The following is a 17,688-nucleotide window of genomic DNA, read 5'->3' as shown; positions in this document are numbered from 1 at the left end:
TGTATCAGTACAACACCAGGATCATGCCTTGACATATTCATCATCTGCTGTGTTTAGCCACTCAAATAATATAAAAAAGTATAAATAATTTGCAGGCATTTACATACCAGAGTACAAATCTCAATTCCAGTAAAGTTAGGATGTTGTGTTAAATGTAAATACCTATATTCAATTCAATACACTACAAAGGTAAGATATTTAATGTTCAAACTGATGGTTTTTTTTGTTTTGTTTTTGCAAATATTCTCATTTTGAATTTGTTACCTGCAACACTTTCCAAAAAAAGCTAGGACAAGTGCAACAAAAGACTGGGACAGTTGAGCAATGTTCAAAAAACTGTTTGAAACATTCTACTGGTGAATTGGAAGGTTATAATTATGCGAGGTTCACCATAGCCTGGATGACTTGCACATCTGTGAAGGCACCATTAAAGCTGAAAGATGCATACAGGTTGTTTGGGCCATTTTGCGTGTGAACATGTCGGTCAAAAATTTGACCATCAGGTGTCACTATTGCATCGGGTCATACACCGATTTAAGCAGGAAGTACTCATCAGTTTGCAGGTGTGCAAGTAGACAGCAGGAGCGATATAGTTTTTTGACCACCACGTTTGTTTATTGTTTTGAAAGGATAGATGACATTTTGTTACATTTGGATACTGAATATCGGTTGAAAATAAAAAAGCCTAAACGCTACAACGAATGCCTTATTTCACAAGCAAAATCAAATCAAGCATGTCAAACCACTCTGCCTGTCTAGCTTTAAAGAGGAAGTCAACAAAACATATTTTTTCAAGGTTATGTTCTATGCAGGCCCACTAGTTGAAGCAAGGCATTCTGATTCAAATTGCATTTGTGGAATAAGAGTTAAGCAGCAAAATCCACCCATTTTTAGTCATCTCCTGGGGCGGCCATTTTGTCACTTCTGTCGACTGAAAATGACATCACAGTTGCTCAGGGCTCAGGTAACAACCAATCGTGGCTCTCTCCATTTAATCCCATGTACATGTTGAAATGTAATTTTACTTTACTGTAAAATCATATTTATTCCATGTATGGTTGTTAACTCAAATATTGCCATTAATGATTTATTTCCTAAACTGTTAACTCACCATTTTAATGTTTAGCAACGTGTGGTTTGCTTCAATGCCTGAACGTCTGCAACACTGAACTTTGTATCATATCAAGTTAACCTTAGCAAACAACTGACTTGGGTTTATAAATAATCTTAAACAGGCTGTAAACAGACACATTTAAAGATATTGACCAGGCAAAATATGGGTCTTTAATTTATGAACAAAGTTCACTGTTGCAGTTTGGCTGTCTTTTATCTTGTTGCATTCCGCACTTCGCCGTTTAACATCACACTTGTAAATGATAAATGATACACTTACTGTATGTACCGCTTCAGCAAGGCCAAAGATACGGTGTGCCAGCCGACTTGTTGTCATTGAATAAAAGATGAGCTCAGAAGTATATGTGGCATGATGAGGTCTGGCTCACTGCATAAGAAAGACGGTAGGCGCCTAAAGCGGCTTGATTTTGGCAAGGCAAGAAAGGGGTGTTGAAATATGAATATGATTCATGATCCATGGGCTATTTTGCCAAAAGCATGTCACACACATTATTATGGCACCACCTGAGAGCTGTTTTATATTGTGAAAAAATAACCTTCATGTCTTTCTTGGAGTTCAGATTTAGATGTCTGCACTTTTAATGTAGGAGGCAGCTACCACCCCTTGCGCTACAATTGCGACATTACTTTTCCAACTGTCTGGCCCCAAGCCTAGCCAGTTCACCTTAGAGGTCCGTACCAAAGATACAGGCACAGAGAAGAAGGATAGGTAATCGATTACCATTCCATTCCTGTTCCACTTCCGAAGATGCACAAGACAGAATGATTAATTCTCTCTACTACGCTACAATCGTTTCGCGTATTTTCCGGACTATAAGCCGCACCCTATATAAGCCTCTATGTTGAAAAATTAGATATGTACTGTATTTTTTTTACAGAACAGTTCTGAACTGTAGGTCCAGGGCAGAGGGAGTTTGCTCTACAAGTACTTTTTTGTCCTATCTCAGGGTTAAGTGGTTTTAATTGGAATGAAAAACTGTCTGAGGGCCACATGGCTGCTGTTAGGAGTTATGTTTAGTAAACACAATTCACCCGAGGGGGTCAAAAAGCATTGACACCAGATTTAGAACCACGCAGCTTTCTTTATGAACATTTTTTCCGAGCCAAGTTGTCCTGCCTGCCTGATATAAATTTTATCACAGCAAGCCAGCCCAATTCCTCTAACTGTAAATATCCTGCACCGGGACATCCCATATATTGAGCTAAATTGGTTTAGCCCATACTGTGACCTCCCTTGTCTTGTAAATTGACTGCTACAATACTCCTTGCACACAGAATGGAACCTCAAAAGTTTCATCCTTCTAAAGCCGTACAATTTGGAAGTCAGTTAAAATGTGTGTTTTCAGTACACGCGAGTTGCATGACAGACATTGTGTTTGGAAAAAAACAGGCACCGTTTATTACCTGACCAATACCATCGCCAAAATGAAGCACAGCGCTCGTAGAATCATGCTGTGGAGATGTTTTTCAGTGGCAGGAACTGGGAGACGAGGCAGGAAAGATGAATGGACAGAAATCCTGGATGAAAAACCTGGTCCACCTGTTTTCTGAAGCTGAGCCATGATTGGTTGTTACCTGAGCCCTGAGCAACTCTGATGTCATATTCAGTCGACAAAAGTGGAAAAATGGCCGCCCCCTGAGATGACTAAAAACAGTTGGATTTTGCTGCTTAAAGGGGGAAGTCAATCCAAAAATATTTTTTCAAGAATATGTTCTGTACTAGCACTCTAGTCCACCCATTTTTAGCCATGTCTGGGTGCGGCCATTTTGTTACTTCTGTCGACTGAAAATGATCACAATCATTCAATCACAACTGTTCAGGGCTCAGGTAACGATCAATCATGGCTCACCTATTTCCTGAAGCTGAGCCGTGATTGGTCGTTACCTGAGCCCTGAGCAGTTGTGATGTCATTTTCAGTCGACATAAGTGACAAAATGGCCGCCCCCTGAGATGGGTAAAAAGGGGTGGATTTTGCTGCTTAACTCATATTCCACAAACGCAATATTAATCAGAATGCCGTGTTTCAACTAGTGGGCCTGCTGGGAACATATTCTTGCAAAAATGTGTTTGGCTTGATTTTCCCTTTAACTCTCATCCCACAAATGCAATTTTAATCAGAATGCCTTGCTTGACGGCCCAAAATATCTTATGCCTGAAGTTTGATGCATGTACACATTTAATTGTGATTTCATGTTCATGCCGTCAGTGAGACCACGACTGCATGTCAGCACACAAATCAGAGTGTTGAAGGAAACACGATGAGTTCTTAGTTGCATTGAAGTTATCTCCAGAGCACGCACCCGCACTGACAAGAGCTGTCGTCGCTCAAGTAAAGCTAAGGTCCACAGTATACTGGTATTCTGTTTCTGATGATTACACAAGCAAGATCTCATGTTTGAACATCAAGCCTATCGTCTAATATCACGTGAGCAATGTAAAAGATGAAGACGTGCACGGGTGGCTGAGGTGGAGTAGGCCAAAGCATTAATACTACTCAGTGGTGCGGTAAATTAATTTTGGATTGCTTCTCTGGGTTTGAACAAAATTGTTGTGTTGGGAGTGAAAAAAAGAGATTAAGGTTTTTAATTACCCAGGGTAATTCATTCCACAAAATAAATCCCAGCTGAATTGGCCGCGTCTGAAGCAGTGTTCTGTCAGCCACCTTGTGTGGTTGTGATTAAAAGATGTCACATGCGCAGTGCAACATCAGTCACGTACGCCGCTACCGCATTCCTCTTTTCCAGTCATTTGGGGGAACAAATAGACAATACTGGTAATACTCAATTTAACCCCCTTTTCAATCCATCAATTTTTTAAATTAATGAGCTTTACACAAAATCCACCTTTCCTATTTTACAGTTTGCTACTCCAACATTTAAGGCACCAAAGAAAATATGTCTTGCAAATTAAATCAACCCTGTTTGCTCTATAATTTATTCATAATTGGACATACTGTAATTGAATAGCAATAATTGCTGAATGTGTTCTTCAGTGAGGTTTAGGCAATTAGAGTCGGAATTACAGACAATTACAGTTGACTTCTCCTGACATCTACGATTTGTTGTCACTCGAGGTTCAGATGATTCAACTTGGTCTGTGTACACTCAACTAACAGTCTCAATCGATGTGAATCATCTTTTAAAGAGATCACGGTGTGGCAAGAGTAAAAACAAAACAAAAAAAAAGTCAAAAGCAGAATCACAACAGAATGTTCCTGAATGGCAGTGGTGGGGTGAAGACATAATCTTCTGTGCACATCTTCTGTGTGTCATGTTTCCAGCAGCAGTCCAGTTCTGTGTTGTTGGCATAACAGAAAAACACCCTGTTATTTTTTTGAAGGGGAAGTCTACCTCAATTTTTTTTTCTTTACAATAATATGTGGTATGCGCCCCAATAGTCAAAACACAGCATTTAGATTAAAATTGCGTTTATGGGATGTGAGTTGAAGTGCAAGTCAACAGCAAACGTTTTTTTTTCAAGAATATGTTCTATGCAAGACCACTAGTTGAAACAGGGCATTCTGATAAATGTTGCATTTATGGAATAAGTGTTAATCCACTCGTTTTTAGCCATCTCCGGGGGCGGCCATTTTGTCTTCTGTCGACTGAAAATGACAGCACAACTGCTCACAACGACCAATCGCGGCTCAGTTGTAAACAAATTGCAGTCAATGGCATATGCATGCTGTAATTTTGACATTCACTTGTTAGAAAAAAAATCTCATAAAAGTATGACTTAAAAATAGTTGATTTTACTATTATTTTTAAGCATTTGCCGACCTCTGCGAGACAGCGTAAGATTTGATTTGCATTCCTGAAGTCACGCAAACCCCAATGAGTGGGCTGTAGCTTGAGATAATTGCCTTTGTGTGTTTGGGTGTCTATACTTGAACTACACTGGGTGGGTTTTTATATCAGAGGGACTCAGAGCTTAATTCACCAGTGTGTAAATGTCTTTGTGTGAAGTTAATCGCTTACGGTGGGCTGGGATAGCTCCGTGCCCTTGACATGTGTTTGACAAGAGCTCAATGTGTAAATCCATTAATTACCGCCTTCGCGTCTGGTACTGCTGGAGTTGGAACCCTGGAACTGCTAAAAGCAGCAGTGGGAATAGTGAGGGCATGGTTCGGTTTACTAGAGCAGTTTGGGTTGATGACCGGTGAGTATAGGAAATTGAAAGGATAGCACCTTGACAGATGGCGGCCCCTCGGCAGCCGAAATGAAAGGCCAAAAATGGGAGGTGGTGTTTTAAAGCAGCTAAACACTTTTTCTCTTTGTCCTATAGTCTGACACGTGGTTGTGCACACAGTCACAAAGTTTGGGAGTTATCTGTGAGTGATTGGGCTCCTCAGAGGAAAGACCCACAGAGAAAAGCAGATTCATTGCTCCAAATTAGACCATATTGGTCTGGGTCCTTTGATGCACAGGTGTGCGCTTGTGCGCAGTTTTAATAGATTATGCTCTTCAGCATTGCTTCTCAACTATTGTCACATGGGGACCCGCATTTTCCTATTGCACAGTAGCTAAGTTGCGACTCACTTTAATAGACATTAACATCAATTAACCCTTTTAAAACCCGATTATTGTATTCTGGTTTTTAAAGACCATGTAAACGGGTGCGAAAATCTGAATATGCTATTATTCGGGTTTTTAATAAAACATATCATGCTGCACACAAATGAATAAGCTGGCAACAGAAGTGAAATCAGCCCCAATTTAGTGTTAACATTTTCTGTTCATGTTTTTAAATGCTGTTTTGTAAGCTTTGTTTTTCTCTGCTTTGCTTCTGAATGTCATTAACTGTTGTGTTTGTTTCTACTTGTAGGTGTTGTTTCCTTGCTTGTGTGAAGCACATTGAGTTGCCTTGTGTATGAAATGTGCTATATAAATAAAGCTACTTTGCCATGCCTCAAACTTAGCCAAACGGGGCAGACTTGTGACAGGTGGGCCCAAGCACAGTTTGAATGTCCTAGTGTACACCCTTTGACTCCATTATTGTTGACATACTGCTGATTTGACAGCATTTGATGTTTCAATCCTTGTTGTTGTTTTTATTCATAGACATAAACAGACAGCAGGGAGTGAACTGAGATCCTGGAATTTGGAGGTGTGGACAACACATGGCAACACTATCCTCGAAATGTTTTATACTATAATGCCAAGTAGGAGTTTCTGTTCTGTTTCAATGAATTATACATAGTATTATAACTTTGAAGAGCAAATAAAATAATGTGAAGAGGGATGATGTCTCATTGGCTTGAACACTATAAAGCATTTACTGTCTGTGCTGTTGTTAGAGTACTAATAAACACATTTTCTGTAGGGGGTAGAAAAAGAGAATAATTACGCAGTGGGGATGCATAAAGGAGTGTTGACACCACTTATAGCCTATTTCAGTGTGTATTTTATGTGTGTTTAGACAACAAAATGGGCTTTTATTTTAGGTGGAAGCCAGATGTTGATGTCCTTTTGGACTACTCGCTTCCCTACTGCCTTCCTGTGCCTGTATACTTCATTAATTAAAAACAATCATTTTTCTCCTCTATTGCCCATCCTCCCTGCTGTCCCCTTTTGTAATTAAATGTTCAAAAATACTACCCCTGTGTGTGTTTGTCTGTGTGACGTGCATAAAAGCAAAGAAAGAGCCCTGCTGTGTACAGTTTCATTATGCAGCAGATGCTTCGATGTTGTCAAGGCCACAAACTCGAATTTAATGAGAAAATAATTAGTTAAACTCAAAATGCTTAGCAGTGAGGGAAATTGGGTAAAAATTGGGAGGGTGCTGAGAAATATATGCTGTCAGGCACCTTGAGTCAGATTATTCAAAATCAATGTTTGGTTTTTTTTTTATTTTTTTTTTTATTTCCAACAAAAAACTGTTGGTTCCGTGGTTCGACCTGATGCGATGTGCGGCCATCTTGTAGGTGGTTATTCCTTTTAAGTGTTATATGTTGTGTTTGAAAAACAATGTATCATTATTTTGATTGATTGATTGATTGATTGATTGATTGATTGATTGATTTTACCTTGCTTAGTAAGTTAAAGTAAAAAAATCTAAGTGGCCCTTGCATCTTTCTATTTTTCTGCATGTGGACCTTGGAGGAAAAAATGTGGACACCCCTGCAATAGCAACTCATGCTTGATGTGAAGAGATATTCATTTTAATTGCTGACAAAATTATTTGCACATTTATCAAATGTCTATATTGACCAATGTGCTTATTTGACTTTTTCATAGCTATGTTGACTTCTTTTTTAGGGTTAACAAACCTGGCGCTTAATTTTACATGCTATGGCATTTTCCCCAAGTTATTATTTTTGTTTTGTTTTGTTTACAGTACTACAATAGTTTTATAAAATTATGTGGCTAGCCGGATCTAGCCTCCAGGTTTTGAGTTTGACACCTGTGATCAAACTCATAATGATAATAAAACATTACATTACATTTCAAGTTACAGGGTGCTTTGTAGAAATCACATACTTCAAAATATTATATACGTTGTGATGTCATTCAATGGAGAAAAGGCAACTTAAAGAAATTTCAAATAGCAGTTGTGGAAAATCTCCAGTATGGCCAAGTTTTAGTCACCGAAGATGCAGAGTGTATGAGGACTAAGGCGAAAAAAGCATCCCCATATAGAAAACATGGAAAACTATCATTTGTTTTAAAATATCAGTGTCTGTGTGGACATGGCCTTTTAACTTGCTGTCTTTGGTGCATGTGTTGTAATAAGATGATGTAGTCTACACCGTGTGTGTATGTCAGCATAAAAGAAAACATAGATACAGGGCTATCCAGTATAAATATTTGCAGACAGAAATGAGGTGGATGGACCAAGGCGACCGCTAGAATATTAACCACTGACAGAGACAGTGGCTGTCAGTCTCAGCTTTCTCCAACATCAACTTCCTCCTACCTTTGTCTTTGGTCCTTCCTACTCGAGCAGCGTTCCTTGTGTTACTTCCTTCACTCTCACCTTGGCCACTCATTCTTCTCCCGACTCCCCACCAAGTTTTAGATCTATTTCTCTGAATCTCATGCCCCACCCTTCCCATTAATCTTAATGTTAGTCTTGCAGAGAAGCAACTTTTAATCATTTCTGCATTTTTTGGGGGGGTCATTATTAGTTTTTCCCCTAGAGATATGTCAGAGATGAGAAGCGGGAGGAATATACAGAATGTATTAATGTTTCATATAACCCTGGTGCGGGAAAAAAGACTTCATGATTCATTTATGTTGTCATCTCTTCATTTTTTTTTCTTTCACCTTTTTAGGTATCTAATGTCAAGGAATTGATCAACAGTAATTGTCATACTGACAGCTGCCGTCAGAGAGAGGGCTCCTGTCAAGACAGTTGTTACTGTGCACACACACATACAACACAAAGGAAATCCTCAGGTCAAGTCTACTTTTGCTACCTTGCCACTTGTTACATACTGTCAGAGAGGGGTGCCACCTGAGAGAGGAGTGCTACTGGGCCTTTTTGGCCTGTGGAGGCAGCTGATGGTTATTGACAGGGCAAGCAGGAGCATGGGTAATCGTCATGTGCTGAAAAGTTGGCGGTGACGAGGTACGGCCATCACACGCTGAAACGTAATCACAGATAATACACGGGCCATTGGGAAAATTGACATATTTTCCCCAAATTCCAGATGGCCAGCCCGAACCCTGGTTTCAAACTTAAACCATGTGATGGACATGTTCTATTGCCCTCCACTCGTCCAAACTCAGCATTCTGATTAATATTGTGCTTGTGGAATATGAATTAACAAGCAAAATCTACCTGTTTTTAGCCATCCGGCGGCCATTTTGACACATGCTGTCGAATGTTAAAATGACATCACAGTTGCTCAGGTCTCAGGAAATGACCAATCACTGCTCACCTGCTTTCTGAAGCTGATCCATGGTTGGCTGTTACCCGAGCCCTGAGCAACTGTGATGTCATTTTCAGTGGACAGCAAAATGGAAATCCCCTGAGATGGACACAAACAGGCGGATTTTACTTTACTTAACTCATATTCCACAAGCACAATATCAATCCAAATACCATGTTTAGACTAGTGGAGCTGAATAGAACATATTTATGTAAAGAAAATATCGGGGTTGACTTCTTGACTTCTTTAGAGGAAGTCTACGCAAACATTTTTTTTCAAGAATATGTTCTATGCACGCCCACTAGTTGAAACTAGGCATTCTGATAAATATTGTGTTTGTGGAATAAGTGTTAATCCACTAGTTTTTAGCGATCTCTGGGGGCGGCCATTTTGTTTTCTGTCGACTGAAAATGACATCACAACTGCACACAACGACCAATCACGGCTCAGATTCCAAAATCAGGTCAGCCGTGATTGGTCGTTGTGAGCAGTTGTGATGTCATTTTCAGTCGACAGAAGACAAAATGGCTGCCCCCAGAGATGGCTAAAAACAAATGCATTTTGCTGCTTAACTTAACATATTCTTGAAAAAAATATGTCTGGGTTGACTTCCGCTTTAAAATCATAACCCTGTTATTGTAATACCATCTTGCAATATTCCAAATGTATTCTTGCAATTTCACATCTTAGTTTCTTGTACTTGTACTGTATTGTTCTTTTCAGATCACTTTACCCCAAGTCTGAAGCTGAAAAAGACCAACAAAGAATGAGCAGCATTGTTGTGGCTGCAGAAGTGAGCGCTGCAATTTGCTGACACAGCCACCACAGCCCCATCATTGATTGGCAAGAGTGGAGGATCACAGGGCTTAATCTGCTGAAGCAGGGCACATGCTCAATGCATCACATCTGTGGGGGTGTCGTATTTGATTCCTCATTCATGTCGGGTAAGTGTTTTCAACACCCGCTATGGGCGTAACGGTGTTAAAAAAAAGAGTTGATTTGAAAAATAAACAAGCGTTACTGGTTATATTTTTTTCAGAAACGAGTACTTCAATTAATTACAGTTTCAGACAAACTAGATCTCTAAACTGGCTTTGTTTTACCGTTCTTCCTCATGAGGAGGCATGAGACAAGCACATAAGTGATGATGATTGGCTGAGGCGGCGTTAAATTTCATTGTAAGCCAGTCAGAGGTAGAGTTAAGCAGGCGTTGTTCAAAGAAATGAAAGTAAACAAGCACAGTGACAAAACTGGGTAAATGATTAGATTTGGGGAAACTGGTTCGAGCAGACTTCTTGAAGCACAAGTATGGCCATAGTAAATTAAATCAAAGGACTTGAGGCTATGAATGAACATATATGGAGACAAAAACAGAGCCAGCTTGATTTTTCAGCCCCGCGCGTTTTTATTCTCAGACCAAGCCAGCAAACTGGAATATGTTGTGGGGGATATATTGCGTTTTGGGGTAGGCATGCCATGTAAACAAGTTCCAAAATGCTCAAGCAAGCATATATTTATTTGGTATGTATAATTCAATTTAAGTATTATGTAGCTGTTTGGGGCTGCAATAAATATGAAATGTAAAACATCTGTTGTGCTATTTTTATTGATCCATTTCATTAAAACAGTAATTATAAGAGCTACAATAATGCATGAACTTTGATTGGTGGCTATGCTCACTCTGTCCCACAGCAACATTTAAATAGTTTATATTTGTGTACATTGTTTCTGTTAGCAATTGATGGTATTATTCCGATTCATCATTTAAAGTTCACGTAAAATAGGGTGGAAGTGGAGTCCAAATTATTTGAGTATTTGAAATGTATAAAGCAAGACAATAGTTACTTTGCCTAGTAACTATTTTATTAACTATTTTATTTTATCATTTGTAACTCAGCAAGTAATTCATTGAATTTTGGGGAGAAGACTTTCTGGGGGATGTCCGCTGATAGTGTAGTGGTACACACGCCTGAGTTGTGTGCGGGCAGCGTGGGATCGATTCCCGCTCAGTGACAGTGTCTATGTGTGCCCTGCGACTGGCTGGCGACCAGTTCGGGGTGTAGTCTGCCTTCGCCCATTGACGGCTGGGATAGGCTCCAGCAACTCCCCGCGACCCTATATAGGATAAGCGGTTTGGAAGATGACATGACATGACATGACTTTCTGGGGGGCCCCTGTGAGTATCACACCCTAGTTTGAGAACTGTTATTGACATTAAAAACATTAGGTACACTTGCATAAGGCTATATCAATAATTTAGCATTTAAAGCAGCATCTCTATTTGAATTTACTGTCAGAAAGTTATTATTTCAATATGTTTATGTGATTGCAGTTTGCATAGGATTTATTTAGGGATGAACGTTTGAATGGGAATTCCAGGTCTTGTTGAAAACCTGAGGGGTGGTAGTATTCAATCTTTAATACCTAATAAACCATCATGAACCAAGACTATTTATGTTTCTATATACCAAGGTACACAATGTGCTATGAAATATTAATGTCTCATTGCGCTGGTGTCCCGTATAGGCTGATTATTTAGAGCAGGCCTCCCATCGGCATATGCTAATAAATAGACAATGCTGGCATGTCTGTAGCAGCCCCTTCAATGTGCTCACGGAATTAAAAATTGATATTGCTTGTGGCCCTCACATATAGACGCACATATCCAATGCCTTTATAGCTGTGTTTCCTGAGTACCCACAAGCCACTTGGGAATGAGGTGACTGGCTTGAGCCAAAGCACAAGAGAAGGATGACAAATGCTGTTATTCGGGAAATTAATGGCAAAAAACATGACCCTGAGATATCTTGGATGAGGCTTACTTGTCATGGCATGTTGTTCACAAATATACTATTTTTTTTTTTCAACCAGGTAAAATCAGCTTGGCCGCAAATACAGTCACTGGATCATTTTAAAGAAGAAAATTGAGTACATCAACCACAGCTTTTGATTTTTTTTCAGTTCATGTTGATATTGTTTTCCACAGGTTCCCTTACCCAAGAGCCCCAAAGAGTGCCGTAAGTAACATTAGCATCATTTATAATAAATAAATTTCTTTGTTTGAGGGTCATCTGACAACTGACAGTGGGCCAAAAAGTACCAAAGATGTCTGATACATTTTTATTTGCAAACATTTCTAAAATTGCATCAAGTTACACTACCACTATTGTGATATACTGAAATCGTGAACAATGTTTGGTGGTGTAAAGTATACCCCTGCCAATTTTGCTTCAATAAGAAGCTTTACTTGTATAAATTCTTGCAGCATGTAGTTTTGACACGTTAAATGGAACACAGTCTTGCCAACCTTGGGCATTACAAATTTAAGTTATTAAAGCTATTAAAATAGCTACATGCTCATTTGGTATTTTACCTCTATTAAATAATAATGGAGCGGAGGGGCATAGGCCTATAAGTGAAATTATAAATGTTACAAATATCCACCGCCTTGCCTCTTCCTCGTATTAATCAGTCAAGTCTGCCACCGTGTGGTGTAAAGGTGACATTGCTTCAAGCCTCAGCTTCCACTTCAGAAGGTTGAGGATGAAATAGTGTCAAACTCGTTCTCACCGCGGGCCATTCCCTCAGAGAGTCGTTATGATTGTGAAAATAAAAAATACAATCAGCTCGTCATATTATTATACATACACTATTTCGCCTACATTTCTATGTTATTATAAAAAAAAATAATAATTGAAACCTGAATTAATGGGAAATAGTGACTACAAATATAAATACATTTTGTTCAATATACCTTAAGATAGAATTTGGTGAGGGGGAAAAAATGCTTGCAATATATGTTAAAGGTAAAGGAAAAATAGCAACTTTGGCAACAATTTCCTGCGGAAATGAATGAGCAAGTCCAGTTAGCAAGAAAAATAAATTATAGACACGTTTGATTTGCTTTAGTTTGCCAGAGAAAATGATGTGGAGGGCTGGCTCTGGCCTTACCTCTACATTCCAAGAGAACATTTAAAAATAATATTTGTATACAGTATATGTATATATATATATATATATATATATATATATATATATATATATATATAAGTAAGATCAATCTGGCCAAAGCAGATATAGTACCAATGCAACTAGAATACAACGTAGTTATTCTGTTCCATTCTTCCAAAACTGAACTAGATGTGAGAAATGTCATAAAACAAATGCAAAGTAATGCACTGTTTTATAGTGTTGTTGGTAGGCTTTTCACATTTATTGTGCGGTTATTCTAAATAAATGGAGTGTGGAGTCTCTCCATAGATAGGGAGTTTATAATTGTTCTAGTTGTTTATGATACCATGAAACATTTGAGACACTTTGTTATTCAACAATATTTTCCATTATAAATTACTCGCGCAAAATGAGCTAAATAAAAGTTGGCTGATTTCATGTAACATAATGTGGCCTATTTACATTCAGTTTAAAAAAACACTTATATATTTATGTACCACCACTGTCAAAACACGTTAAAGTCAGTTATCTACATCTGATCTTTGTGTTTAATCAGATGTCCATTGAATATAATGTAAGTGTCAAATTCGTCACTGAATATTGCATTCTCACGTTCTCCTTTATACAGTCTGACCCAGACCTGATCACCTCTCTCAAGTTCCAGCATCAGACTTTGGCTTTGCATGATAGAGCGGTCACTGGGTTGCGCATAGAGGACCACAACCTCCTTTTCATTGTGCATCACGTGAAGGTAAGTCTCCTTTTGATTCCACGTGTGCACATTCAGACTGAAGTAGTAGATCCCTGGCACGTAGCAGTAAAACTTACCTGAAAACATGTTGAAATGTCCATAAAGATTTACTATTTCTGTGTCAAATGTCAATGTCTGGTAATAGTGGTTGGAGTGCAGACCCTTCTTGCGAGCCACAGAAAAGGCGGCAAAGTAGGACTTGCAGGGCTCCCCCGGCATACCCATGCTACCTTTGCCTCCTTTTGTCCCAGTAGAACCTGCTGGGCCCATCTGACCTGTTCTGCCTGGTTTCCCATAAGCTCCCCTTCCACCAACCTCACCTTTCTCACCTGTAGGGGCAAAGAAGCAGAGGGACGTAACTATGTGTAGAAATCTTTTTTTTATTCTTAACTTGGTACTTTATTTGTGTCTGCTTACTATTTACAACATTTGTACAAAGTCAGAGGATTTAAAAACCATGATCAAGTCAAAGGGTAGTTATAGGAAATGCTTGCCCTCCTCCTATATTCACTTTGTATTGAACTGAATACCGTATTATGAATGCATCAAGCATATTGAAAGTATATTTTCAATCAACAGAGCACTGGCGGAGCTAGAGGGGAAGCCGCAGGGGCACTGGCCCACCTTGAAATATGCTTAGACCCCCCAGGTGCCAGATCGACTTTTGGGTATTTTCCGATATTTTTCGGGAATTATTTTCCATATTTTCCCCTGTCCCCCCATAGAGAACATATGAATATTTATCAGTGTTTTCTGAAGAAATGTATGGGTTGGTAATAAATAAAAAAATTTAAAAAATGTTTTGCAGACACCATGAGAGATATTCTAGTTTTGCAGGCTATACTGTAGGTCACTTTATTGGTTGAACAATATTTAAAAGAATTTATCTTGGTCTTATTTTTTTAACATCACAAAAACATGGCATTCGAGCAGGGTGGTGTCGACTTTTCAATATCCACCGTAGTTGTAAATACCTGTCAACAGGTGCACAATCCTCATCAAGAGTTACAGAAATCATTTGATTGCACTGATTGCTTCAAAAGATTTTTCAACAAAGTATTACTTAAGGATACCATCATTTTCGTCCAAAAGGATACCATCATTTTCATCCAAACCGGTTTCATGACTTTATTTGATTAATCATGCTGCTGTACCACACAAATAATGTAGTGCCTGATTTACTTGATGAATTTGCAGTAAAACTTTTACTTATGACAGTTTCAAGTTTTGCTGTTTTGTTGTGGAATTTTCTATCTTCAATAAATGGGTACCAACAACATTGTCCAGATCTTTAGATACACAGACAAACATTCACTGAGGAGGAACTGCACCTATACTGCCTGCATGAAAGTCAGGTGATTGAACCACTACTCATCAGCAACTTGGTCCTTTAAATAATAGTGTATTTCATTTTATAACTCAGGGCTAATAATATAATTATCTGGCAAATCAAGCAAAAAGTCTATTTTGATTGAGAGAATCAAGAGTTTTTGTCATAAAAATGATGTCATCCACTCACAAAGGACTGTCAAATGTATTGTCTATTTGCAAATACATGTATTGATACAGTAGATAACTGTACTTAAGATTTGTTTGTGATCTTACCTTTCAATATGGTAATATTAATCTGAGGGACAATCTTGTACTGAGGGTATTGTTGACTGGGATACTCTCCTGGGTCGCAGCACCGGCCACACTCTCTGCTCCTTCACATATACAATCAACAATTAGGCTAGTCATTTAACTTGATGCATTGCAATTGTCTTCATGTTACAAACAAAAGAGAAGTTACATAATACAGGGTGTCCTCACAAAATCTTTTTTTTTTTTTTACAAAGGAAATAGTAGAAATAATATATGGTCAAAATGTCACCACCATAAAACATTGTGGTTTACTGTTAATAGTAAATGCTGAGGTCTCGCTATTGTGACGTAATGCTAGTGACGTGCATTGAGGTTCGTGACTGGTGGCGGACTACTCCTCTGGAGTATAAAAAATAGAAGATAGCCTACAGTGTATTTCAATTTTAACCTTCATTCATTGAAACGTGTTTTCAAATAAGGTCACAATTGAATTTTAGAATATTTGTTTTCAAAGCTTTTAATGATGTATTATGTTGTTGTTTTGCAGATCTCTCTTTTTGAAATAAAGTAAAAGCTTTTGGGCTTCTCGTAAAAAGCCCTGATTATAAATCGACGAGTTATGATGAATTTATTGGAGCCAAACTCAGTGACCTCAATACAAGTCAATGGAAGAGCTCTCCGAGGACACCTGGTTCAAGATGGCGGGTTTTTTTTTTGTTTGTTTGTTTTTTTATGACAGTTCTTGAACGGCTCAATTCTGATGTTTTCAAATCCATCCTGGGTCACTTTCATATGTGGTCCCAGATCGGCTACATATTTGATTTTTTTTTTTTGCAATGCAATCTTCATCTGAACTGCCATGTCTCATGGATCCGACCTATGCGTCATCTGCTCGGGCAGACAGAGGTCACAATCAATATGCAATGTGAACGATTACACAAAAAAATCCAATTTCACCCCAAAACATGAATCGAGCATTAAGAGGGCCTATAACATGCAAAATCAACTTTTTTTGTTGTTGTTTTTTGCCATGTTAAAATGCAGACGCCCAACAAGCCTATTCTTTTTTTTCAAAATAATTAAAAGATTTTATGACCTTAGGTGTTCAACCTTAGGAGTTCTTCTGTTCCCGCAATGCCAGAGTTGGGGATTACTGATGGCTGAAATGCTCCTCATCTTAATTGAGTTGAAAATCAGTATTCAAATCCCCGTTCCAAACAGAACACAAATGACCCAGTTAGGCTAGATGTGCACCTGCCATCATGCTGGTAGTGCTGGTCCTTTCTGATCTCTCGAGCTTTCACCCCATGTTCCGTTGTCCGGTAGGTAATGATTGGACAATTCCAGAACAACATAAACATCCAAACCTTGGAAAGTGTCATCTGCAATATACAAGGAAAGACCGTTTCATTTGGGGGTCAAGGAAGGACAATAATGTTTTGGAATTTGGTCCTGCGTTTTGTGCATTTTCCCCAAAAAAATGTGAGCAGTGAGCAGCTGTATCATAACTCAACCTACGAAATCTGGCCTGATGATTCCCAATAACAGGATCAATCAATTAATTCTGCCTCATAAAAATCTAAATGGTAGTAGTTAACTACTCATGGTAATGTATGATGCATATTTGATTGTGGAGGCATAACCTGCCTGCTGGTACATGCTCAGACAAGTTATCCCTTTTGTATGGCATGAACCTAAAAGCTGTGAAGACAAATTCTTCTAAATTTGCCGACCATTCAAGTCCCTCCAGAGTAAAAGTCTAGGTAAACTGGTGTGGATGTTTTATATTTTGGACTATTTCACACTCAAGAACATGAATAGAGCACAATACTTCAGTTGCTTCACTTCACTTACACCCTTGATCTTGAATCAATCGGTACATTGTTTACTGCAGTATATCAAAGTTATTTGCAAGAGGCAAAATCTTACTTTTGATGCCATCACACGTTATTTTCCTCAAAGAATGAAAAAAAAGGATTTATTTTCCTTTTGTTCCTGTCCCACTCTTCCACAGTACAAGCGAGGTTCCTTTCTTGTTGTTTTGTTTTGCATATCTTTCTCCTTGGATCACGCTTTGCTCTTCAAACCCAGAGCACACACAGTGGCTGCCAGAAAGGCCTGCCCCGAAAAACAAGTGGAGGAGATTCAAAGGGGAGGAGGAACAGTGCATAACAGAGAGTGCAAGAGAGAAAAGCATAGTTCATGGTTGTAAGGAGAACTGGAGGAGGAGCTTTGAGAGCTGAAATTTAAAGGTGAATTGGCGAATGCAGAGAAGAAAGTGGAAGAAATAAATAATATAACAAAAGGTTCATGTTTTGAACACAAGTGAACGATTTTTTTCTCTCAATCATGCAAATATATATATCTATACAATTGGCATTGTGGATTTACCCT

At 38.7% G+C, this 17,688-nt stretch overlaps 1 protein-coding gene across 1 annotated transcript; it reads right to left on the bottom strand.

Moving 5' to 3' along the window:
• Nucleotides 1–12,114: 12,114 nt before the first annotated feature.
• Nucleotides 12,115–17,439, bottom strand: c1qtnf1 (C1q and TNF related 1). Its single transcript, XM_086017571.1, has 4 exons — nt 17,224–17,439; nt 16,549–16,676; nt 15,316–15,416; nt 12,115–14,039 (listed from the first exon to the last, which is right to left on the bottom strand). Exons 1-4 carry the CDS (start codon nt 17,233–17,235, stop codon nt 13,489–13,491), a joined length of 792 nt encoding a protein of 263 aa, XP_085873697.1. The 5' UTR covers nt 17,236–17,439; the 3' UTR covers nt 12,115–13,488.
• Between the last annotated feature and the right edge of the window lie 249 nt (nt 17,440–17,688).

The sequence above is a fragment of the Filicampus tigris genome, chromosome 19 (assembly GCF_054856515.1).
Source record: "Filicampus tigris isolate MCC_2025a chromosome 19, RoL_Ftig_1.0, whole genome shotgun sequence".
Taxonomy (NCBI): domain Eukaryota; kingdom Metazoa; phylum Chordata; class Actinopteri; order Syngnathiformes; family Syngnathidae; genus Filicampus; species Filicampus tigris.
This window is presented reverse-complemented; position numbering and strand designations above follow the sequence as displayed.